At 44.2% G+C, this 27,044-nt stretch overlaps 1 protein-coding gene across 11 annotated transcripts in view; it reads right to left on the minus strand.

Moving 5' to 3' along the window:
- Positions 1 to 27,044, minus strand: part of shank2b (SH3 and multiple ankyrin repeat domains 2b) — a 1,108,014-nt gene that overhangs the window by 805,671 nt on the left and 275,299 nt on the right. For all 11 annotated transcript variants that reach the window (XM_068046566.1, XM_068046567.1, XM_068046565.1 and 8 more), the window contains one exon: positions 25,044 to 25,152. In XM_068046566.1, the coding sequence (XP_067902667.1) occupies positions 25,044 to 25,152 (109 nt within the window). The remainder of the gene's footprint in view (positions 1 to 25,043; positions 25,153 to 27,044) is intronic.

Raw genomic sequence — 27,044 nt, forward strand, 5'->3', positions numbered from 1 at the left:
TAAATAAATAAAATCCTGGACTTTATAAATACAGGCAGGAAGTACAAAAGCAAGGACGTTTATCTTAAACCTTTATCAATCATTGATTAGGCCTCAGCTCATTCTGGGCACCACACGTTAGGAAGGATGAAAAGGCCTTGGAGAAGATGCAGAGGAGAATTACCAGGATGGTTCCAGCAGTGAAAAGCTTCAATTATATGGAGAGACTACAGAAACTGGGAATCTTCTCCTTAGAGAAGAGAAGGTTAAGGAATTTATAGAGGTGTTCAAAAAAAATTTTTTATTCGTTAGTGGGATGTGGCCTCGCTGGCTCGGCCAGCATTTATTGCTATCCCTAATTGCCCTTGAGAAGGTAATGGTGAGCTACCTTCTTGAAATGCTGCAGTCCTTGGGGTGTAGGTACACCAATAGTGCTGTTAAGAAGGGAGTTCCAGGATTTTGACCCAGCGACAGTGAAGGAATGCCGATATAGTTGCAAGTCAAGATGATGTGTGACTTGAAGGGGAACTTCCAGGTGGTGGTGTTCCCGTGCATCTGCTGCCCTTGTCCTTCTAGGTAGTACAGGTCGTGGCTTTGGAAGGTGCTGTTGATGGAGCCTTAGTGAGTTGCTGCTGTGCATCTTGTATATGGTGGTGGAGGGAGTGAATGTTGAAGGTGGTGGATTAGGTGCCAATCAAGTGGGCTGCTTTGTCCTGGATGGTGTCGAGTTTCTTGAATGTTGTTGGAGCTGCACCCATCCAGGCAAGTGGAGAGTATTCCATCACACTCCTGACTTGTGCCTTGTAGATGATGGACGGACATTGAGGAGACAGGAGGTGCGTTACTCGCCACAGAACTCCCAGCCTCTGACCTGCTCTTGGAGCCACAGCATTTATGTGGCTGGTCCAGTTCAGTTACTAATCAATGGTGACCCCCCAGGATGTTGATATTGAGAGATTCAGCGATGGTAATGCCATTGAAAGTCAAAGGGAGATGGTTAGATTCTCTCTTGTTTGAGATGGTTATTGCCTGGCGCTTGTGTGGCGTGAATGTTACTTGCCACTTATCAGCCCAAGCCTGAAGGTTGTCCAGGTCTTGCTGCATTTGCACATGGATTGCTTCAGTATCTGAGGAGTAGTGAATGATGCTGAATATTGTGAAATCATCAGCGAACATCCCCACTTCTGACCTTAGGATGGAAGGAAGGTCATTGATGAAGCAGCTGAAGATAGTTGTGCCTAGGACACTGTCCTGAGGAAATCCTGCAGTGATGTCCTGGGACTGAGATGATTGACTTCCAACAACCAGAATCATCTTCCTTCGCGTTAGGTATGACTTCAACTAGTGGAGAGTTTCCCCCTGATTCCAATTGACTCCAGTTTTGCTAGGGCTCCTTGATGTCATACTTGGTCAAATGCTGCCTTGATGTCAAAGGCAGTCAATCTCTCCTCACCTCTTGAGTTCAGCTCTTTTGTCCATGTTTGGACCAGGGCTGTAATGATGTCTGGAGCTGAGTGGCCCTGACAGAACCCAATCTGAGCATCACTGAGCAGGTTATTGATGAGCAAGTGCTGCTTGAGAACACGACGACCCCTTCCGTCACTTTGCTGATGATCGGGAGTAGACTGATAGGGCGGTAAAAACCCAGGTTGGATTTGTCCTATTCTTTGTGTACAGGACATACCTGGACAATTTTCCACATTCCCAGGTAGTTGCCAGTGTTGTAGCTGTACTGGAACAGCTTGGCTAGGGGTGCGGCAAGTTCTGGAGCAATGACATAAGTAACATTGCTTTGTCCAGTGGCGCCTGTGGCAGTTAGCTCGCATTATACATTCTTAAAGGGACATTCTAGTGCTTTCACCACTGTGGCTTCTCTTGTGCTCTTTCTTTAGGTTTCCTGGGCCCAGTTCTAGCCTAGCTGAGTAAGTGTTGTTGGCAGCCACTCAGTCAGCTGGGCAGCTGCACAGCATTCACAAGACACTCTACCTTGGAATCTGGGATTTCTTCTAATGCACCTGCCAATGATAGGGGCTTCTGTGACTACATTGCTGTGAACTTGGTGGGGTAGATACTAACTTTGTACAATGGTGTAAGGCAGGTGAAAGCTAGTCAGCAGCTCTTTTTTCATCTCTCCTGATTGATTTCAACTCAACTCTTTTGATTTACACTTTGGCACTAAGTCAAGATCTACCCTCCTGCTTTTGGATGCAATGCCGGCACTCACTTGTGCTGCTGACACAAGAAACCCCTCTGCTTCTTCACACGTCACAGTTGGAGAGCATGTCTTCTTGAGAAAACCTCCTGCTTCTTTGGATGTTGATCAGTGGCCTCATGAATTCTGTCCCACATAGGTATCCAAAGACAATCTCCAAGTGAGTTGAAGCCAGCCCTGATTGTAATGGAGACAACAATCTGTCACACCATCTACTGTCATGGGTATGGATTATATGGAAGCACGTGACTGTTCACTGTCTTAGAGAGGCTTCAGGGTGATTTGGACAAGTTGAGTGAGTGGGCAAATGCATGGCAGATGCAGTATAATGTGGATAAATGTGAGGCTATCCACTTTGGTAGCAAAAACAGAAAGACAGATTATGTGAACTGCTATAAACTGAGAGAGGGGAATATGCAGCGAGACCTGGGTGTTCTCATACACCAGTCACTGAAGGTAAGCATGCAGGTACAACAGGCGGTAAAAAAGGCAAATGGTATGTTGATCTTCATAGTGAGAGGATTAGAGTACAGGATCAGGGATGTCTTGCTGCAATTATACAGGGCCTTGGTGAGGCCACACCTGGAAAATTATGTGCAGTTTTGGTCTCCTTATCTGAGGAAGGATGTTCTTGCTATAGAGGGAGTGCAGCAAAGGTTTACCAGACTGATTCCTGGGATGGCGGGTCTGACGTATGAGGAGAGATTGAGTCGGTTAGGATCATATTCGCTGGAGTTCAGAAGAGTGAGGGGGGATCTCGTAGAAACCTATAAAATTCAAACAGGACTTGACAGGGTAGATGCAGGAAGGATGTTCCTGATGGTGGGGAGTCCATAACCAGGGGTCATAGTCTAAGGATACGGGGTAAACCATTCAGACTGAGATGAGGAGAAATTTCTTCACCCAGAGAGTGGTGTACCTGTGGAATTTGCTACCACAGAAAGCAGTTGAGGCCAAAACATTGTATGTTTTCAAGCAGTTAGATATAGCTCTTGGGTTTAAAGGGATCAAAGGATATGGGGTGAAAGCGGGAACAGGTTACTGAGTTGGATGATCAGCCATGATCATAATTAATGGCGGAGCAGGCTTGAAGGGATCAATGGCCTACTCCTGCTCCTATTTTCTATGTTTCTATGATTCTATAACAATTTATGCATCCTAATTTTGGGAGACCCAATAGAGATCTTTCAAGTTATGAATGGATTGGACAGTTTAGATGTGGAGAGAATATTTCCACTGGTGGGACAATCCAAAACTAGGGGCCATAAATACAATGATAAAAGCAAAATACTGCAGATGCTGGAAATCTGAAATAAAAACAAGAAATGCTGGAAATACTCAGCAGTTCTGGCAGCATATGTGGACAAAGAAGCAGAGTTAATGTTTCAGGTCAGTGACCCTTCATTATAACTGGCAAAGCCAGAAATGTAATAGGTTTTAAGCAAGTAAAGCGGGGCTGGGGCAAGAGATTATAAAAGAGATGTTGATAGGACAAGGTCACAGAGAATAACTGACCAGAAGGTCATGCAGCAAAGGCAAACGGTATGTTAATGGTGTGGTGAAAGACAAAGCGTTAGTACAGAGAGGGCGTTAATTGACAGAAAACGGAACAGCCTGGCCCCAAGCACAAACATGAAAAAAAACAGTGGGTAGGCACCGTATAAACAAACTAAACTAACTAAACTAAAATAAACACACAAAAATAAAAAATAAAAAAAGAACTAAAAATAAAAAAAAAAGGGGGGCCCGTCACACTCTGAAATGATTGAACTCAATGTTCAGTCCGGCAGACTGTAGTGTGCCTAATCGGTAAACGAGATGCTGTTCCTTGAGCTAGCTTTGATGTTCACAGGAACACTGCAGCAATCCCAGGTCAGACATGTAGCCATGAGAGTAGGGGGGTGGTGTGTTGCAATGGCCAGCAACCGGAAGCTCAGGGTCATGCTTTCGGACTGAGCGGAGGTGTTCCGCAAAGCGGTCACCCAATCTGCGTTTGGTCTCCCCAATGTAAAGGAGACCATATTGTGAGCAGCGAATACAGTATTCTAAATTGAAAGAAGAACAAGTAAATCGCTGCTTCACCTGAAAGGAGTGTTTGGGGCCTGGGATAGTGAGGAGAGAGGAGGTGAATGGGCAGGTATTACACCTCCTGCGATTGCAGGGGAAAGTGCCGTGGGAAGGGGACAATGTGGTGGGGGTAATAGAGGAGTGGACCAGGGGCCATAAATACAAGATAGTTACTAATAAATGCAGTAGGGAAATAAGGAGAAATTTCTTTCCTCAACGAGTAGTTTGTATGTAGAACTCACCGCTCTAGGAAGTGGTCAAGGCAAATAGCTTAGATGCTTTTGAAAGGAAAGTAGACATGTACATGAGCAAAGAGGGAATAGAAAGATATGCTGAAAGGCTGAGGAGACTGCAGTGGAGTATAAACACCAGTACAGGCTAATTGGGGTAAATGGCCTATTTCTGTACTGTACATTCTACGTAATTCAACTGATGAGGGAAAATAAAATTCACCAAAATAGCAACTATTTTTGACCGAAAGTGGAGGTATACCATTTAGTTTTCACAAGTTTAAATGTGTACAACTTTATATGTGGAGTAGTGTAGAGCGAAGTCTCAATTCATTCCATCTTCGCTGCCTTCGGAGAATACTTGGCATCAGGTGGCAGGACTATATCTCCAACACAGAAGTCCTTGAAGCGGCCAACACCCCCAGCTTATACACACTACTGAGTCAGCGGCGCTTGAGATGGCTTGGCCATGTGAGCCGCATGGAAGATGGCAGGATCCCCAAAGACACATTGTACAGCGAGCTCGCCACTGGTATCAGACCCACCGGCCGTCCATGTCTCCGCTATAAAGACGTCTGCAAACGCGACATGAAATCGTGTGACATTGATCACAAGTCGTGGGAGTCAGTTGCCAGCATTCGCCAGAGCTGGCGGGCAGCCATAAAGACAGGGCTAAATTGTGGCGAGTCGAAGAGACTTAGTAGTTGGCAGGAAAAAAGACAGAGGCGCAAGGGGAGAGCCAACTGTGCAACAGCCCCGACAAACAAATTTCTCTGCAGCACCTGTGAAAGAGCCTGTCACTCCAGAATTGGCCTTTATAACCACTCCAGGCGCTGCTTCACAAACCACTGACCACCTCCAGGCGCATATCCATTGTCTCTCGAGATAAGGAGGCCCAAAGAAGAAGTGTAATGTGAAATAAATGTAGATTCAGGGAGCTGTGCTGTTTAAATCCATATATTCAGAGAAGATTTTTATTTCTTTATACAGGGCAAATTATGCTAACTTTTGTGACTCAAGTTGCACTTACAAGAAGCAACCAGTGTGTGTCATCCAAAGTCTAAAGTCATCCGGGCTGGAGAAATTTTGCTCAATCTAAATCGGATGAACTTGGAGCTTCTTTTAAGAGCTCACCTAATTTTACAGGGGAAGTCATCATAGCACAACAATTTGATTTTTGAAATAAAGGGATAAAAAAAATTATACAATCAAGAACTGAAAATACTGGAAAATTAGATTTAAACACAGAAGGGCTGAGAATAGACAGAGCTCAAAGAAAACCTGAAAACAGAAAAGACAGGTTGGCTTTTTCAAGCAGACAATGTCAGAATGGAAAATAAAAACAACCTGTCACTTTGGGGGACCATTTATTCCTAGCAGCTGACAACGTGTCATTAACAATTCTTATTTTTTTAAAACTGAAGTCTGTGAAGAGCATTATTATTTCCCAGTACCATTTCTGAGAGGTCAGGTATCTGAGACCTAATACACAATTATGTAGCCAAATAATACTCACTTGCAGCAATGGTGCACAGTCCCTCAATAATTCGAGGGTCTCTTGCCTGGCAACACAGGACACCTGCTGACGGCACCTTGCAGATTAATATATCTGGCCTAAGAGTCCAGAAAAGAGCCCTATTTTTTAGTGGGGGGGCTAAGGGAGTGGGGAAGGCAAACTGCTGATAAGGAGAGGGAGTAGCAAGCATTGTGGGGAATTATGCAAGGCAGTAAATGCGATGTCTACCAGCTGTCACATGGGGAAGAATGTGCACAAGAAGGCCTCCGAGCAGAGGAAAGGGCACAGCGAGAATAAACGTGATTCACCTGAGCCAGCCATATTTGGATATCAAAGCAAGTTGTGGGTGTTATGTGTATTTCTACAACAACAACTTATATTTATATAGCACCTTTAATGTTTTAAAATGTCCCAAGGCACTTTATAAAACAAGGTATGACACCGAGCCACAAAAGGAGATATTAGGTCAGATGACTAAAAGCTTGGTCACAGAGGTAGGTTTAAGGAGTGTCTTAAAGGAGGAAAGTGAGGTGGAGAGGCAGAGAGGTGTAGGGAGGGTATTCAGAGCTTGGAGTCGAAACAGCTAAAGACGTGGCCACCAGCTGTGGAGCAATTAAAATCAGGGATGCACAAGAGGCCAGAGTTAGGTGAACACAGATAACTCAGAGGGTTGTGGGGCTGGAGGAGATTGCAGAGTTAGGGAGGGGGCTAGGCCATGGAGGGATTGGAAAACAAGTGTGAGAATTTTAAAATCAAGACATTGCTTGAATCCCAAGAATGCCCAAGGTACAGTTAATAGGTGCTTCAGGTGTGACTCGAAGTATCATTATGCAATCATGCCCAAAGCGGAGAGGCAAGGTCCTCGAAATGACATCCGACACAGAGAATTCTGAACAACTTGTACTAGCCACGAGGAGTTTTAGTCCTGTGATGAATGTGTTAGTTGAGGATTCATTCAACTGTGTCGTGTTAGTGCTTGCACATCAACAGTATGTGGAGCAGATTGGTTCACTCAGTAGTGAGAATTGATGCAAGGTTAAGGAATAAAAAGTACTACTTCCTTTAGGTTTGGTGATGACAATACATTGAAGTCACTAAAGAGTTACAATTCCATGTAAAATAGCTGGAGTAAGCCATTTTATCAGTACTCATGTAGTCGCTAGTGAGATATCTTGACTGTTGAGTAAACTTTTCTATGAAAAAGGCACAAATGAAACTTGATATGGAACATGATAAGGAAATTGCTTTTGGAAAGTCAGTGGATCTGTAGTTCACCTAGTCAGGGCATTATTGTATCTCCTTAAAAAAAACCTGACGCTTCTAGTCAGAGTGTTAGAAAAGAATTTATGGCATCAGAGGATAAGAATCAGAGAAAATAAGCAAATTGTCTTAAAGATACACAGACAATTTGCTCCACCGTCTTGTCAAAGATTAAAAACCCTGCTAAAGGAAGCAGGTGTCATTGATGAGTATACGTGGATAACTGAAGAGATTAGTGAAAAGTGTGAAATCTGTAAAAAGTATCGGAGGATGCTGTCACATCCCATAGTAAGGCTTCCATTGGCACGTGACTTCAACAAGGTAGTTGTCACAGATTTAAAGGTATGGAACAAAAACAAGAATATCTGTATTCTACATTTTATAGATCTGGGAACCAGATTTATTCTTTCTACAATAATACAGAACAAGGACAAAAAAGGTGATTATATATAAAATCATGGAGAAATGGAAAGAAACTGGACTTGGGGCATCAACTAAGTTTCTGATGATAATGGAGGGGAATTTGCCAATGATGAGTTCAGAGACATATGCAAAAACATAGCATTATGGTCATGAATACTGCAGCTGTAAGACCTTTCAGCAATGGGCTCTGTGAAAGGAATCATGCAGTGATTGATGAAATGCTGCATAAAATCTTAGCCGATCAATCAAATTGCAAGTTGACTACTGCCCTGGCATGGACGGTTCATGCAAAGAATTTGCTTCAGATGGTTGGAGGATATAGTCCCTATCAATTGGTCTATGGGCGAAAACCCAAATTGCCTTCTGTGCTGTGTGATAGTCCTTCTCCTCTAGAAGGTACTACAATTAGTTCCATTTTTTTCTAGACATTTGAATGCTTTACATGCAGGGAGATGGCCTTTCATCAAGCATGAGGTCTCAGAGAAAATTGGAGAGCTCTGAGGCATCATATAATGCCATCAAGGACAGAGTTTAATTCAGGAGATTCAGAGTATTATAAAAGAGAGGGTCATAGAGAATGGAAAGGCCCTGGGAAGGTAATAGGTCATTATAGTAAGACGGTAGTTATCAAGCATGGAAATCAAACTGTTAAGATTCATTCCTCACGATTAATCGGGATTGATTACAAAATCTCAGAATCTGAGCAGTTGATAGAGGGAAACGAGATACCTCGTACCTCAAATACTCATGCGTTTTGTGATGAAGGTCCTCAGGCACAGAATATGGTGGATCAAGGGTTGGATAGTGATAATGTGAGCAATCACAACATGCAGGACAGAGCTATCACATTCAAAGGCCAGTCGCCCTGAGTAGGTACACGGGTGACGTATATTCCAGAGGGGTCTAGTGAGTGGACAGATGTGACAATTGTGGGACATACAGGAGAATCTACTGGCAAGATTAAATATTGGTTGAATGTTCAGGAAGATGGCCAAGAAGTGAAGTCCATGGACTGGCAGAATGAGATGAAAGAGTGGAGAGTGAGAAAGTGCAGTGCAAGTTCTAATAGTGGGTCGTTGAGTGACTCGAGTCAGGAAACGATCACGTACTGGAGAAAGAGCCTCCGATAGTGCGAGAGGGAGATCTTAAAGTGGTAGTCCCGAAGGATATCAAAGTGCTAGAGGCCATAGTTTGAACAGATTCCACAATTAAATGAAGGTTAAAGAACAGCCTTGCAACAGAACAAGAAGCAGAAGTCCTCATGACTGTGAAGTTTTGGTGGCTGCCAATATACTCAGGATAAACTGAGAGGCAAAACAAAAGGAATTAGAGCGTTGGAGAGAGTTTGGTGTTTGCTATGAAGTACCAGATAGGGGATAGTCAGCCTTGTCACACAGGTGGACCTGTACTGAAAAAGTCCTTGCAGATGGGACTTATAAGGCTAAAGCTAGGCTAGTTGTGGGGGTTTTGAAGAGTGACTGGGTGATACAGATGTTGGAGTAGACTTTCCCACGGCTGGAAAACTCATCTGGAAAATCTTTTTCGTTCTTTTGGCCACATTTTCAGAGTGTAGATCAATCAACATAAAAGCCGCATTTCTGCAAGGTGCTACTTTTCAGATAGAAGTGTTTCTGAAACCACCTGAAGAGGCAGTAGATGCCAAAGGAAAACGGTGGAAACTAAACAAATGCGACTATGGTGTTACGACCAGGTGAGGAGGGGGTCTCAGGCTCCCGTGTCACCCTTCATAGAAACATAGAAAATAGGAGTAGGAGTAGGCCATTCGGCCCTTCGAGCCTGCTCCTCCATTCATTATGATCATGGCTGATCATCCAACTCAGTAACCTGTTCCCGCTTTCGCCCCATACCCTTTGATCCCTTTAGACCCAACAGCCAAATCTAACTCCTTCTTGAAAACATACAATGTTTTGGCCTCAACTGCTTTCTGCGGCAGCGAATTCCACAGGCTCACCACGCTCTGGGTGAAGAAATTTCTCCTCATCTCAGTCCTGAAAGGTTTATCCCGTATCCTTAGACTATGACCCCTGGTTCTGGACTCCCCCACCATCGGGAACATCCTTCCTGCATCTACCCTGTCAAGTCCTGTTAGAATTTTATAGGTTTCTATGAGATTATTTGACCACAACAGGGTTTATTCCTTTTTTGAACAGTGGTTGTGCTTACCAGTTCAGTGAGTGTTTTACCTGTTTTCCTTTAATGTGATTGTGAAAGAACCAATCGGACAGATTTTCTCGAGTTTAAACAAGAGGTAAGTTTATTATACTTAACACTCTAACCCCAATTTAAAAAAATGCTACACATTCACATGACAATCACATGCATACAAATAGATTACTGAGGGAAAAACAGATTTGGTGGTTGGATTAAAGTCCAGAATAAATCGAACTTAAATACACAGTCTGTGAAGTGGATGATCCAGTAGTCCTCGCCAGTCAAAGTGCACTTCGTGTTGGCCTGCTTTGAGTCATAAAGTTATAGAGTCATAGAGTTATACAGCACAGAAAAAGGCCCTTCGGCCCATCACATCCATTCCAGCCATCAAGCATCTATCTATTCTAATCCCATTTTCCATCACTTGACCTGTAGCCTTCTATGCAATGGCATTTCAAGTGCTCATCTAAATACTTCTTAAATATTGTGAGGGTACCTGCCTCTACCACCCCTTCAGGCAGTGTGTTCCAGATTCCAACCACCCTCAGGGTGAATTTTTTTTCCTCAAATCCCCTCTAAACTTCCTGGTTTTCTTAAAGGAGGAATTGTAGTTGGCTCTCTTCTCCTGGTCTCTGGCTGTAGTGCTCTGTAGGCTTGAACGGTCCACAGGTGCAGACGGTTTTCAAACTTGATGTTTTCTGGGGAGTGAGAAAGGGAACCACGCAGCTTTTTGCTGCGGCTGCACACTCAGTTTCCGCTCGTATTCTCTGAGTGTAACAAAACTGTTTTTTCAGAGATGGACGGACAGTCACATGGTTCTCTCAATCCCCTTTGTTTTTGATGAGGTCTAAAGTCTAAAACACAAAAGCTCTCTCAGGTGGGGTTGTCAGTGTCAGAGGGACATCTCCACTTACGAATGCCTCAGGATGACTTTGCATGGCCTGCAAACAAGGATGATCTGGGTAATCCACTCAGTTAGCCAAAGCATTGTTCTGGCTGGGCTTTTTGTTAGACTTTTGCTTCCAGTTCAATCTCCTGGTATTGCAGATGCAAACTGCAGTGGCCATCTCGGCTGCTAGTTTTTTAAAAAAATCATCTGTAGGATTTTTTCCCATTAAAAGTCTAATGTAAGTTTCCAACCAATGAAATTAATATTTCTCATTTGGCATATGAGGTTTTCTTGGCAATGGCCTTAATGATGCTTCCAGGGTGTGGTATATCTTGGTGAGATCTGTTTTGCTGAAAATTGGTTGTGTTCAATTAAAAGTAGATCCCGCAATGTTTTATTGGTATCATAAAGGGAAACTTTCAGGCATCTTCATGATGCACGTTGATGATTTCTTATGGGGTGGTACTGCAGAGTTTGAGAAATGTGTTATCAATAAGATTAAAGTAGAATTTAAGATTGGCAGTCAGGCTTGTAGGACTTTTAAGTATATTGGTTTAGATATTAAGCAGAGTAGATCTGGAATAACTTTAAATCAACAATCTTATTTAGAGAGTTACTCCCAACCTGGTTAAGCGTGCTCAGCTTGATTGCTCAATTAAACTGGTTGTGCACTCAGACTGGACATGATGCTAGTTTTGGTGTGATGGAGCTAAGTACTACAATGCAACAGCCAAAAGTTGAGAATGTTTGTTTTTGTGGGCAAATACATTATTAAAAAAATTTAAATTTGGAGAAATGCGAACTTAAGTTCCCGTCCTTAGGTAACTTAAAGAATATGAAACTAGTCATTTTCAATGATGCTTCACATGCTAATCTTGATGATGGGTATTCAACTGTAGGTGGTTTTTAATATTTTTGATGAAAATGGGAAATGTTGTCCTATAGCTAAGAAAATAAAAAGGGTTGTTAAAAGTACTTTAGCTGCAGAAACATTGGCTTTTGTGGAACCAGTGGATGTGGGGTTCTATTTGTCAAATATTTTATGTGAGATTCTGTATAAGCAGCATACTGAAGATAAGATACCCTTTGAAGGTTATGCAGATAATCATTCCGTGTCGGATAACGTACAATCTACAGAAAAGTGTGAGCGAGAAAAGGTTATGGATTGACCTTGCTGGATTGAAACAAATGCTGGAGAGAAAGGAACTCTCCAAAATTAAATGGGTACATGCAAGTCATCAACTATCTGATTGTACAAACATTTCTTTTTGTAAAACAAAGAATTTTTTAGGGATCCGAGAGGAGGGGCATCTCACAATGTAATCCTTTGTACAGAATATGGAATTTATTTTAATATTTTTGAAATGTTTGTGCATGTTAAACTCTAAGTTTTATTTAAAGAAAAAGAAAGGAATCTGTTAATGGTGCTGAATCAAGTGCAGGTGGAAGTTTTAGTTAGGGTCTTACTTAAATCTATATAAGGAGACACTTACAGACACTGGGTGAAGGTTTGAGTAAGGAGCTGCATGTTTGTAATCTATTTACTTTGAAAAATAAATGAAAGACTGAGTAAAGATTGTCTCCAGCATAATCCTTCAACAACAAGCTTTTTGGAATATTACATAGGCATTAACCCATGCAAATAAACAGGATAAACCTACGCTAAAATAGCAGAAAGAGGAATATCACAGGAAAAGTATCCATTTTCTAATATCACCCAACTGTAATTTCTAAGCTTAATTCCCATTCATTCGCTAGGTGAAGTAGATCCTAGGTTGAGTGGCCATGGGAAACATGATTACTGTGGAAATGGGGGAGTTCTTCAAACTGTTTACACATTCATTAGCAAAAGCACATATAGTGCTGTTGCTATTAAGGAAACATAGTCTGTACTGTGTATATGGCACCAGTCTGATGAATTCTGCACACGTAATGATCACAAGGGTGATCCTTGTCTCCTGCTCCTTCTCATTTTTCAACACGTCACGCAAATTGAGACTTGCTGCTGAAAAAAGACTTACTCTTGAAAAACGAGCTTGGCTGGATGCTGGAACTCTACGAGCTCACTCAACAGTTTGAATGACAGCTTATTCAGCACGTAAAGTCAAGACTGAGTAATATGAGGAGAATAATATATGTATAAAAAGTCAGTTTTCCATAGACAGCACCTTCCATTCCTTAGACAGCACCTTCCAAACCTGCCACCTCTACTACCTAGAACGACAAGGGCAGCAAATACATGGGAACACCACCACCTGCAAGTTCCCCTCCAAGTCACACACACCCTGACTTGGAACTATATCGCCGTTCCTTCACTGTCGCTGGGTCAAAATCCTGGAACTCCCTTCCTAACAGCACTGTTGGTGTACATACCCCACATGGACTGCAGCGATTCAAGAAGGCAGCTCACCACCACCTTCTCAAGGGCAATTAGAGATGGGCAATAAATGCTGGCCTAGCCAGCGACGCCCACATCCCATGAATGAATTTTTAAAAACTGAGTAATTTTGCTGCGTAATAAACAAAACACTATTAAGTCAGTTCTACATGTTGATGATGGCACCTTTAATGTCGTAAAACATCCCAAGGCGCTTCACAGGAGCATTAACAGACAGAGTTTGACACCGAATTCACATAAGATATTAGGACAGATGACTAAAAGCTTGGGCAAAAAAGTAGATTTTAAGGTACATCTCAAAGATGGACAGGAAAATTGAGAGGCAGAGAGGTTTAGGGAGGGAATTCAATGTTTAGAGACCGAGATGCTGAAGACATGACCTTCATAGAGTCATAGAGTTATACAGCACAGAAACAGGCCCTTCGGCCCATCCTGTCTGCACCGGCCATCAAGCACCTAACTATTCTAATCCCATTTTCCAGCACTTGGCCCGTAGCCTTGTATGCTATGGCATTTCAAGTGCTCATCTAAATACTTCTTAAATGTTGTGAGGGTTCCTGCCTCTACCACCTCTTCAGGCAGTATGTTCCAGATTCCAACCACTCTTTGGGTGAAAATCTTTTTCCTCAAATCCCCTCTAAGCCTCCTACACCTCGTCTTAAATCTATGTCCCCTGGTTATTGACACCTCTGCTAGGGGAAATAGTTTCCTCCTATCTAACCTATCAATGCCCCTCATAATTTTGTATACCTCAATCATATCTCCCCTCAGCCTTCTCTGCTCTATGGAAAACAACCATAGCCTTTTCAGTCTCTCTTTATAGCTGAAATGCTCCAGCCCAGGCAACATTCTGGTGAATCTCCTCTACACCCTCTCAGTGCAATCACATCCTTCCTATTGTGTGGTTCCCACAACTGTACACAGCACTCCAGCTGTGGCCTAACTAGCATTTTATATAGCTCCATCATAACCTCCCTGCTGTTATATGCTATGCTTCGGCTAATAAAAGGCAAGTATCCCATATGCCTTCCTAACCACCTTATCTACCTGTGCTACTGTCTTCAGTGATCTATGGACAAGTGCACCAAGGTCCCTCTGACCCTCTGTAATTCCTAGGGTCCTACCATCCATTGCATATTCCCTTGTCATGTTAGTCCTCCCAAAATGCATCACCTCACACTTCTCAGGATTAAATTCCATTTGCCACAGCTCCGCCCATCTTATCAGCCCATCTATATCATCCTGTAATCTAAGGCTTTCCTCCTCACTATTTACGACACCAATTTGTGTGTCATCTGCGAACTTACTGATCATACCTCCTATATTCACGTCTAAATCATTAATGTACACTACAAACAGCAAGGGTCCCAGCACCGATCCCTGTGGTACACCACTGGTCACAGGCTTCCACTCACAAAAACAACCCTCGACCATTACCCTCTGCCTCCTGCCACTAAGCCAATTTTGGATCCAAATTGCCCTGGATCCCATGGGCTCTTACCTTCTTAACCAATCTCCCATGCGGGACCTTATCAAAAGCCTTTCTGTAGTCCATGTAGACTACATCAACTGCTTTACCCTCATCTACACATCTCGTCACTACCTCGAAAAGTTCAATCAAGTTAGTTCGACACGATCTCCCCCTGACAAAGCCATGCTGACAATCCCTGATTAATCCCTGCCTCTCCAAGTGGCGATTAATCCTGTCCTTCAGAATTTTTTCCAATGTTTTCCCAACCACTGATGTTAGACTCACTAGCCTGTAATTACCTGGTTTATCCCTACTACCCTTATTGAATAATGGCTTTCTCACTCTTTTTCATCCCCTCCTGTGCAGCAGAGCCATCCGTGGTGCCACGAACTTAGCTGTTGCTGCTTTCCCCTGGGAGGCCATCCCCCACCCCGCACCCCAACAGTATCCAACGCGGTATAATGGTTTGGGAGGGGGATGGCCACAGGGGACTCCTGCACTACCTGCCTGCGCCTACTACTCCTTCTGGTGGTCACCCATCCCTTTTCTGCCTCTGCAACCATTACCTGCGGTGTGACTACCTCGCTAAACGTGCCATCCACAAGGTCCTCAGCATCGCAGACGCTCCACAGTGTGTCCATCCGCAGCTCCAGCTGAGCAATGCGGTCAGCTAGTAGCTGCAGCTGGACACACTTCCTGCACACACGGCTGCCAGGGACACTGGAAGTGTCCCTAATTTCCCACATAGCACAGGAGGAGCATGCCACGGGGATGAGCTCTCCTGCCATGACGTAGCCTTAGATTAAGATCCTTAGTTACTCCCTTTAATTTAGAGTACTAATTACGATAGGGCCCTAATTCTACTCCAAACACTACCTACTACAATCTAAATTTCCTTACTTTACTTTTAGTTCAGTTATTGAAAGTAGTAAAAAAGGGTAGAAATACCCACCTGTTCCTACTTAACAATCAGTTGCCTCCCCTTGCAACGTGCCACTCTCTGAACTGTGACGTCAGTCGTGGAACTCTCTCACTGTCCCTGTGAGAGTGTGTGAGCGTATGCCTCTTTTAAGCTACTGGAACTCCTGCTCGCTGGTGCCTGTCTCCTCGCAGGTCCACCTTGGTCTCGCTCTTTCCCTGGCCTCTTGCAGCCTCTTTTAAGCCACTGGAACTCCCGTTTGCTGGTGCCTGTCTCCTCACAGGTCCACCTTGGTCTCGCTCTTTCCCTGGCCTCTTGCAGCCTCTTTTAAGCCGCTGGAGCTCCCGTTCGCTGGTGCCTGTCTCCTCACAGGTCCACCTTGGTCTCGCTCTTTCCCTGGCCTCTTGCAGCCTCTTTTAAGCTGCTGGAACTCCCGCTCGCTGGTGTCTGTCTCCTCGCAGGTCCACCTTGGTCTCGCTCTTTCCCTGACCTCTTGCAGCCTCTTTTAAGCCGCTGGAGCTCCCGTTCGCTGGTGCCTGTCTCCTCACAGGTCCACCTTGGTCTCGCTCTTTCCCTGGCCTCTTGCAGCCTCTTTTAAGCTGCTGGAACTCCCGCTCGCTGGTGTCTGTCTCCTCGCAGGTCCACCTTGGTCTCGCTCTTTCCCTGACCTCTTGCAGCCTCTTTTAAGCGGCTGGAACTCCCGCTCGCTGGTGCCTGTCTCCTCATAGGTCCACCTTGGTCTCGCTCTTTCCCTGGCCTCTTGTAGCCTCTTTTAAGCTGCTGGAAATCCCGCTCGTTGGTGCCTGTCTCCTCGCAGATCTGCCTTTGTCTCGCTTCAATAGTGGGGTAAAAAAAATCAGGGATGCTCAAGAAGCCAGAATTGGAGCAGTGCTGAGATCTGGGAGAGTTGTAGTCCTGGAGGAGGTTACAGAGATAGGGAGGGGCAAGGCCTTGGAGGGATTTGAAAACAAGGATGAGAATTTTAAAATTGAGGCATTGCTTAACTGGGAGCTAGTGAAGGTCAGCAAGCACAAGAGTGATAGGTAAATGGTGTTTGGTGTGAGTTAGGATACGGAGAGCAGAATTTTGGATGCGATCGTGCTTACGCAGGGTGGAAGAGGGAGGCCGGTGGAGAGAAAAATTGAGAGGCGGAGTGGTTTAGGGAGGGAATTCTAGTGTTTAGGGGCCGAGATGCTGATGACATGACCTTCAATAGTAGGGTGAAGAAAATTAGGGATGCTCAGGAGGAATGGTAGAGTCTAGAGGTAATGAAGGCGTGCAAGGTGGTTTCAACAACAGATGAGCTGAGGCAATGGTGGAGATGGGTGATGTTACAGGTGAGCTGCACAAAATGAATACACATTTGTGCACACTTAGTGCGTGTGTGACTTCTAACTCACAGAATAATGTTTGCCTCTTTTGGGGTGGTACAATGGCGCAGTGGTTAGCACCGCAGCCTCACAGCTCCAGCGACCTGGGTTCGGTTCTGGGTACTGCCTGTGCAGAGTTTGCAAGTTCTCCCTGTGACTGCGTGGGTTTCCACCAGGTGCTCCGGTTTCCTCCCACGGCCAAAGACTTGCAGGTTGATAGGCAAATTGGCCATTGTAAATTGCCCCTAGCGTAGGTAGGTGGTAGGAGAATTGAGGGAAGGTGGGGATGTGGTAGGGAATATGGGATTAATGTAGGATTAGTATAAATGGGTGGTTGATGGTTGGCACAGACTCGGTGGGCTGAAGGGCTTGTTTCAGTGCTGTATGACTCTATGACTGGTCCATCAATGTAATGCATGTTACCCCCATGTTACTTTGAAGCTCTAAGAGCTTTCCAAAGAACATACCTCCACCCACAGACATCAAGCTGTAGTGAGTAAGTAAATCACCAGGAACAGCAGTTAACACTGCAAAAAGCATGTACACCTCAATGTCCCCAACAATTGCTACTGGACCTGCTGTTTACTATAGTATCCTTGGGGGTTTCGGTGTGAGACCGAGAGGGGATCCGACAAATTTCAGTACCTGTTTCTTTAATCTGATGAAATACTCCAGAGACTTTTCTGCAACAAGTTTTTCTCTTGTATTGCAAAATAGTTACAGATGATTAAAGCCATTCAGCCCAGCTTAGTTCATCCATCCAGAAAGACTCAAAGGTTTCCCCCACTCCCCGGCAACAAACTGGTTCTTAAGTAATTCCAGGAATTTTGCCTTCATTCTATCTGGTAGTACATTCAATATGTTGTTCACGCTTTGTGTGAAGTAATTCTGCACTTCAGTCCTAAATTTGCTATTTCCTGGTTTGAACCTGTGCCTCTCATCCTAGTCTCTCTGTTTCAAGTGATTTTCTGGATTTTCCTTTTCCTTACTGCTATATATCATCTCGTATATTCCCTCAAACCAGGCTGAAAAGTTTGAGTTTCTCTAGGCTTTCCTCGCAACTCAGACCTTTGACTGTCGGAATCAACTCTTCTCCAACGGGCCTCCACTGCTTAAGTATCTGTCTTGTGGCTCAGTGACCAAAACTGGACATGGTATTGAAGATATAAACGCAAAATACAGTGGATGCTGGAAATCTGAAATAAAAGCAGATAATGCTGGAAATACTCAGCAGGTCAGGCAACATCTATGGTGAGAGAAACAGAGTTAATGTTTCAAGTCAGTGACCTTTCATCATTCAGGCTTGGTGGTGAATGGTGGTGGACAATTAAACAAATAACTGGAGGAGGTGGCTCCACAAATATCCCCATCCTCAATGATCGGGGAGCTCAGCACAGCAGTGCGTAAGATAACAATCTTTGCAACAATCTTCAGCCAGAACTGCCGAATTGATGATCCATCTCAGCCTCCTCCTGAAGTCCTCAGCATCACAGATGCCAGACTTCAGCCAATTCGATTCACTCCGCGTGATATCAAGAAATGACTGAAGGCACTGGATACTGCAAAAGCTATGGGCCCTGACAATATTCCGGCAATAGTACTGAAGACCTGTGCTTCAGAACTTGCCGCGCCCTTAGCCAAGCTGTTCCAGTACAGCTACAACACTGGCATCTACCCTGCAATGTGGAAAATTGTCCAGGTATGTCCTGTACACAAAAAGCAGGACAAGTCCTACCCGGCCAATTACCGCCCCATCAGCCTACTCTCAATCATCAGTAAAGTGATGGAAGGTGTCATCAACAGTGCCATCAAGCGGCACTTGCTTAACAATAACCTGCTCAGTGACGCTCAGTTTGGGTTCTGCCAGGGCCACTCAGCTCCTGACCTCATTACAGCCGAGGTTCAAACATGGACAAAAGAGCTGAACTCAAGAGGTGAGGTAAGAGTGACTGCCCTTGACATCAAGGCAGCATTTGACCGAGTATGGCATCAAGGAGCCCTAGCAAAACTGAGGTCAATGGGAATCAGGGGGATAAACCTCTGCTGGCTGGAGTCATACCTAGCACAAAGGAAGATGGTCGTGGTTGTTGGAGGTCAATCATCTGAGCTCCAGGACATCACTGCAGGAGTTCCTCAGGGTAGTGTCCTAGGCTCAACCATCTTCAGCTGCCTCATCAATTACCTTCCTTCAATCATAAGGTCAGAAGTGGGGATGTTCGCTGATGATTGCACAATGTTCAGCACCATTCGTGACACCTCAGATACTGAAGCAGTCCATGTAGAAATGCAGCAAGACCTGGACAATATCCAGGCTTGGGCTGATAAGTGGCAAGTAACATTCGAGCCACACAAGTGCCAGGCAATAACCATCTCCAACAAGAGAGAATCCCACCATCTCCTCTTGACATTCAACAGCATTACCATCGCTGAATCCCCCACTAACAACAGCCTGGGGGCTACCATTGACCAGAAACTGAACTGGAGTAGCCATATAAATACCGTGGCTACAAGAGCAGGTCAGAGGCTAAGAATCCTGCAGCGAGTAACTCACCTCCTGACTCCCCAAAGCCTGTCCACTATCTACAAGGCACAAGTCAGGAGTGTGATGAAATACTCTCCACTTGCCTGGATGGGTGCAGCTCCAACAACACTCAAGAAGCTTGACACCATCCAGGACAAAGCAGCCCGCTTGATTGGCACCCCATCTACAAACATTCATTCCCTCCACCACCCACGCATAGTGGCAGCAGTGTGTACCATCTGCAAGATGCACTGCAGCAATGCACCAAGGCTCCTTAGACAGGACCTTCCAAACCCACAACCTCTGCCAACTAGAAGGACATGGGCAGCAAATACATGGGAACACCACCACCTGCAAGTTCCCCTCCAAGTCACACACCATCCTGACTTGGAACTATATCACTGTTCCTTCACGGTCGCTGGGTCAACATCCTGGAACTCCCTTCCTAACAGCACTGTGGGTGTACCTACCCCAAATGGAGTGCAGCGGTTCAAGAAGGCAGCTCACCACCACCTTCTCAAGGGCAATTAGGGGTGGGCAATAAATGCTGGCCTGGCCAGCGACGCCCACATCCCATGAATGAATAATAAATAAAAAAACATGGCTGCAGTGTGACCAAAGATGGGAACTGAACATCCAGGGGTATTCAATATTTAGGAAGGACAGGCAAAAATGGAAAGGAGGTCGAGTAGCATTGTTAGTAAAAGAGGAAATCAATACAATAGTGAGGAAGGATATTAGCTCATAGAATCCTGATGTGGAATCTGTATGGGTGGCGCTATGAAACACCAAGGGGCAGAAAACGTTGGTGGGGGTTGTATATAGACACCCAAACAGCAGTAGTAATGTAGAGAATGGCATTAAACAGGAAATGAGAGATGCATGCAATAAGGGTACAAGTATAATTATGGGTGACCTTAATCTACATATAGATTGGACAAACCAAATTAGCAATAATACTGTAGAGGAGGAATTCCTGGAGTGCGTATGTGATTTTTTTTGGACTAAGATGTTGAGGAACCAACTGGAGAATAGGCCATCCTAGACTGGGTATTGTGTAATGAGAAAGGATTAGTTAACAATCTTGTTGTGCGGGGTCCCTTGGGGAAGAGTGACCATAACATAATAGAATTCTTCATTAAGATGGAGAGTGAGAGAGTTGATTCCGAGACTAGGGTCCTGAATCTAAATAAAGGAAATTATGAAGGTATGAGGCACGAGTTGGCTATGATAGATTGAGGAACGTTACTTAAAGGGTTGACAGGGGATAGGCAATGGCTAGCATTTAAAGAGCGCATGGATGAATTACAACAATTGTTCATTCCTGTCTGGTGCAAAAATAAAACAGGAAGGGTGGCTCAACCGTGGCTTACAAAAGAAATTAGCGATAGTATTAGATCCAAGGAAGAGAAATATAAAATGGCCAGAGCAAGTTGCAAACCTGAGGATTGGGAGCAGTTTAGAATTCAGCAAAGGAGGACAAAGGGATTGATTAAGAAGGGGAAAATAGAAAATGAGAGTAAGCTTGCAGAGACCATAAAAACTGACTGTAAAAGCTTCTATAGACATGTGAAAAGAAAAAGATTAGTGAAGACAAATGTGGATCCCTTACAGTCAGAAACGGGGGAATTTATAATGGGGTACAAAGAAATGGCAGACCAATTAAATACATACTTTAGTTCTGTCTTCACAAAGGAGGTCAAAAATTACCTCCCAGAAATGTTGGGAAACATAGGGTCCAGTGAGAAGGAGGAAATGTATGAATTCAGTATTTGTATGGAAATTGACGGGATTGAAGGCTGATAGATCCCCAGGGCCTGATAATCTACATCCCAGAGTACTTAAGGAAGTGGCCCTAGAAATAGTAGATGCATTGTTGGTCATTTTTCAAAATTCGATAGACTCTGGAACAGTTCCAACAGATTGGAGGGTAGCTAATGTAACCCCACTATTTAAAAAAGGAGGTAGAGAGAAAACAGAGAATTATAGACCGGTTAGCCTGACATTAGTAGTGGGAAAAATGCTCGTGTCCTAGCAGAGCACTTGGAAAACAGTGACAGGATCGGACAAAGTCAACATGGATTTACGAAAGGGAAATCATGCTTGACAAATCTACTGGAATTTTTTGAAGATGTAACTAGTAGAATAGATAAGGGAGAACTAGTGGATGTGGTGTTTTTGGACTTTCAGAAGGCTTTCGATAAGGTCTTACATAAGATAAAATTAAAGCACATGGGATTGGGGGTAAGGTACTGACATGGATGGAGGACTGGTTGGCAGACAGGAACCAAAGAGTAGGAATAAACGGGTCATTTTCCAAGTGGTAGGCAATGACCGCAGGGATCAATACTAGGACCGCAGCTATTCACAATATATATTAATGACATAGTTGAGGGAATTAAATGTAATATCTCCAATTTTGCAGATGACACAAAGCTGGGTGGGAATGTGATCTGTCAGGAGGATGCAGAGAAGCTCCAGTGTGATTTGGACAGGTTGAGTGAGTGGGCAAGTACATGGCAGATGCAGTATAATGTGGATAAATGTGAGGTTATCCACTTTGGAGGCAAAAACAGGCAGGCAGATTATCAGAACGGCAATAGATTGGGAAAGGGGGAGGTGCAGCGAGACCTGGGTGTCCTTGTGCAGCAGGCGGTTAAGAAGGCAAATGACATGTTGGCCTTCATAGCAAGAGGATTTGAGTACAGGAGCAGGGATACAGGGCCTTGGTGAGACACACCTTGAGTATTGTGTGCAGTTTTGGTCTCCTTATCTGAGGAAGGATGTTCTTGCTATGGAAGGAGTGCAGCGAAGGTTCACCAAACTGATTCCTGGGATGGCGGGACTAACGCATGAAGAGAGATTGGGTCGATTAGGCTTGTATTCACTAGAGTTTAGAAGAATGAGAGGGGATCTCATAGAAACCAACAAAATTCTAACAGGACTGGACAGGCTAGATGCAGGAAGGATGTTCCCGATGGCGGGGGAGTCCAGGACCAGGGATCACAGTCTAAGGATAAGGGGTAAGCCATTTAGGACTGAGATGAGGAGGGGTTTCTTCACCCAGAGAGTGGTGAACCTGTGGAATTCTTTACCACAGAAAGCAGTTGAGGCCAAATCATTAAATATATTCTAGGAAGAGTTAGATATAGTTCTTAGGGCTAAAAGGATCAAGGGATACGGGGAGAAAGCAGGAACAGGGTACTGAGTTTGGATGATCAGCCATGATTGTATTGAATGGCAGAGCAGGTGCAAAGGGCCGAATGGCCTACTCCTGTTCCTATTTTTATATGTTTCTATAATTCTCTGTTTGTTGCTATGAGAAGTCTGCTGGATGTGCAGCAAAGCCATGTAGAAAATATGTCGGAGACGCCTGAGGTTATGCGTGGCTTTGCACGTGCATTGGAGGAGTTCATGCAAACCATGACATCTGCCATGTCCCAGGCATTTGAGCGTTTGGCTTCCTCAGTCAAGAGTTTGGCGAGCTCCATGCCGAGTCTGGTTGAGCACTCGAGCCATATGCGATCTGGCTTGCACTCCATCATTGTTGCCATGGGCTCCCTGCAGCAGAGTCTAAGCAAGAGGGGGACGAAGAACCTGGACCTCCCTCCATGTGCTCCTTCCCCTCAGGGAGACAGGCAGGTGCAATCGTGCACACAGATGGAGGAGGAGTTCGTGCCACCTGCCGCGGGACTTTCCCCGCGGGACTTTCCTCCCAGGACATCCCCAGGGTAAGCGGCGTCTCGTCCTCCTCCCCGACATTGACCCTTTTACCTTGCGCAGGTGAGTACACGGGGGATACTCAAGCACCAGTGCTACAGACCCCCAGTAGGATGGAGCCATCAAGGCCCCATTCCTCCAGAGGACGCCCGCCAAAGCCATCCACAGCAACGGGGCACCGCACTGAGCGGACTGTCTCCACCTCAGCTGTTAATGTCGGGGTAGCACCTAGACAGAGTGGGAGAAAAAGGAAATTGAAACTGTTTTGATCGCAAAGGTGCTGAAATGTTGTCACGATTGCAAAGATTTATTAAAACATTTTTATTTCATGCCAAATTTGATCCACTCTTGGTAATGTTTAGCTTGGTTACAGATGGATACAAAGAAGTTTTCTGGAGGCCTACGGCAGGAACGCAATGATATTTGCAAAGTATCTCAGGAAATGTCCAGTGTCCATATCTCATTTGAATTTAAGCCTTCACTTTTCAATGATGGCTGTTTTCCTGTTAATGATTAATAACTTATGCCAATACTGTCATGCCTTACTTTTGTTTTCTCCGGTCATAACTTAACGCTGCTTGCAGTGGTGTGTAGTCACATTCATCACAGCCCACAAATGACTTCAAATGCCAATCACATGAAAGTGCAGCAACGATTCATTAATATTGCAGAGATGAATAAGAGCTCATCTAAAAAGAATTGTTGTGAGTGTATATGGAAAATTGCACAACTCCTGACCAATCCACCAACCCCCCATCCCATATCACTAACATTACTGGATAGAAACTGGTCCGATTATCCAATATGCAGTCTGAACAGGCTAGGAAAACCACAACGGAGAATATTAAAACAACATCTTATATAGTGCCTCTAATGTTAAACAAAAAGTCCCAAGGTGCTTCATGGGAGCATTATAAATCTAAATTTGACACTGAGCCACCAAGAAGATATTGGGGCCGATGAACAAAAGCTTGGTCAAAGAGGTACGTTTTAAGAAGCACCGTAAAAGAGGAAAGTGCAGTAGAGAGGTGGCAAGATTTAGGGAGGGAATTCCAAAGTTTAAAGCCTCGGCTACTGAAGGCACAGCCAGCAATGGAAAGTAATTAAAACTGGGGATGCTCTAGAGGCCAGAATTGGAGGAGCACAGATAGCTCGGAGGATTGTGGGGCTGGAAGAGAGTATGGAGATAGGGAGTGGTGAGGCCATGGAGGGATTTGAAAACAAAGATGATAATTTTAAAACTGAGGTATTGCTTAACCAGGAGCCAATGTAGGTCAGCAAGCACAGGGGTGTTCTTGACAATATGGATCCCTCAAGCAACATCATTAAACCAGATGATTTGGCCATTAATCGCATTGCTGTTTATGGGATGGTGCTGTGCATAAATTGGCTGCCACATTACCTACATTACAGCAGTGACTCCATTTCCAAAGAACTTCATTGGCCATGAAGTGCTTTGGGACAATGTGAAGTCATGAAAGGTGCTATATAAATGCAAATCTTTCTTTTGTGTTACCAGTGCTGTACTTAAGCTGGGCACAAAGTGATGCAATTCATTTAGAACTTCATATTTGTATCTAGTTTCCACTCATTGCTGCTTTAGTAGCCTAACCAGTATCAACAAGGCAGTACAAGAGGCATCAATTAACACAATGCCCACAAACGCCAGTGCACTGTGCAATTGTGATACCACTTTTAAATACATCATTATGTCAGTTGTTAATGAAACTGTTTAAATTGGTCAAGGTTACATTGTGCCTGTATTGTCCCATTATCTACAGTTAATATGTGTCCGCTGATTTCACAGACATGATTAATCATCTTAATAACTCTGAACATTCTCAGAAGCAGGATCAAACAAAATATCCCCATGAGGCATCTTGCTCATCAACATACCTCCACTCTCCGAGTCATAATAATTAGGATCCAGACCTCTATCCAGCAGCTTAGCAATTTTCTCAAGTGCCCGATGTTGAACGTAATCCATTAATTTTCTAAGGTTGGCCTGAAGAAAACAAAACGCAATTGTTTGAAAACTGCCTCGGGCACCATCACCAACGCACCAGTCTCAGCAAGGTTTAAAACCCAAGCCAAGCATTTTTTATTACCACAGTCACAGAGGAATAGCTGCTTTGGATATGAAGCAATTAGCACACATATTGGAGGACAATTCCCAGTGCGTCTCAGCCGCGTCCAGCTCGTTGCAAAGAAAGGAAGGAAGCGAAAGGAAGGATAGGATTTGCTTTGGACATTTTTGTATTGATTTCCTTGGTTGGAACAAGCCACTTGCCGACAAACATGCTGATCTGCAACTGGTCGCCTTTCAGCAAACAACAGGAATGTGATACTTGAACTCAAGTTTCTGTTTGTAAGAAATGCTGCTGTGTAAGTGATCGTATTTAAGCTCAAGCCGTGCATTGTTCACGCACTAAAGTTTCTCAGCCTGGGGCTATGTGTTGTGGCGTCTTGTTTTAAATACACTGATGCCCAGCTCCATAGACATAGAATCTTACAGCACAGAAAGAGGCCATTAGGTCCATCATGCCTGTGCCAGCTCTTTGAAAGAGCTATCCAATTAGACCCACTATCCTGCTATTTCTCCATAGCCCTACAATTTTCTCCCTTCAAGTCCTTATCCAATTCCTTTTTGAAAGTGACGACTGAATCTTCTCCCATCACCCAGGCAGTGCCTTCCAGATCATCGCAACTGGCTGCATTAAAAAACTTTCTCCTTATCTCATCTCTGGCTCATTTGCTAATTGCCTTAAAGCTCAGTCCTCTGGTGGCTGATCCTTCTGCCAATGGAAACAAATTCTCCCTTTTTTACCCTATCAAAACCCTTCATGATTTTGAATGTCTCTATTAAACCTTCAACCCTCTCACTCCCCGAGCCATCACTATTCCCCATCAGCAGCATTCCTAATCTCACTGTGTTCACAGAATCATAGAAACTTACAGCACAGAAGAGGCCAGTTGTGCTTCATCCCACATCCTCCACTTTTTGTCTGTAATGCTTTAAGTTCTTCATCCTCAATGACCTCTTCAGCTCACTTTTGAAATTATTTAAGGAATCAGCTTCCACTTCCAGATAGAGCGTTCCAGATCCCGATAACTCTTTGAGAGAAAAATGTTCCCCTCATCTCCCTTCTAGATCCTTTGCCAATGATTTCAAATCGATGACCTCTCGTTATTGACCCACCTGCCAGAGGCAACAGCCTTTCTCTATCTACCCTATCAAAACCTCTCATCATCTTGAACACCTCTATTAGATCACATCTTAATCTTCTCTATTCCGAAGAGAACTGTCCTAACTTTTACGACCTCTCCTCATAACTGAAGTCCTTCATCCTTGGTAACATCCTGGTAAACCTCCTCTGTAACCTTCTTGAGGCCTTTACATCTTTCCTGAAGTGTGGTGCCCACAATTAGCCACAATGCTGAGGCTTAACCAAGGATTTATAAAGTTCTAGTATGATCTCCTTTCTTTCATGTTCTACACCTTTAGTTATCTACATAAGTTGCCCATATGTTTTTTTTTTAAAACATGGATTGGTGTTGTTGTGGGAGGCACAAGTTACGTTGAGCTCTCAGCGGAAGAATTAATTCCTCGGGTGGCCCTGCTTAACTCCTTGCAGCCAGAGGGACACAAAGCACTTCTGTGGCTACAAGGAGGTATCCAAGGCTTCCATTCTTCTCAGCCGTGGTGTCACAAATGGAGGAATGACAAAGTCAATTTGTCATTCAGAAGCATCTAAACAGTCACTTGGCCACACACCTGGGGCAATCGAGAGCTGCATTGAAACACCAACTAACCAGCTCTACTACACGAAGAGTACATGTTCTATAGTTAACGCACTCACTAATGCCCCATAATATTGATTATTATGGAAAAGTTTT

This window comes from Heterodontus francisci, chromosome 14 (genome assembly GCF_036365525.1).
Source record: "Heterodontus francisci isolate sHetFra1 chromosome 14, sHetFra1.hap1, whole genome shotgun sequence".
Taxonomy (NCBI): domain Eukaryota; kingdom Metazoa; phylum Chordata; class Chondrichthyes; order Heterodontiformes; family Heterodontidae; genus Heterodontus; species Heterodontus francisci.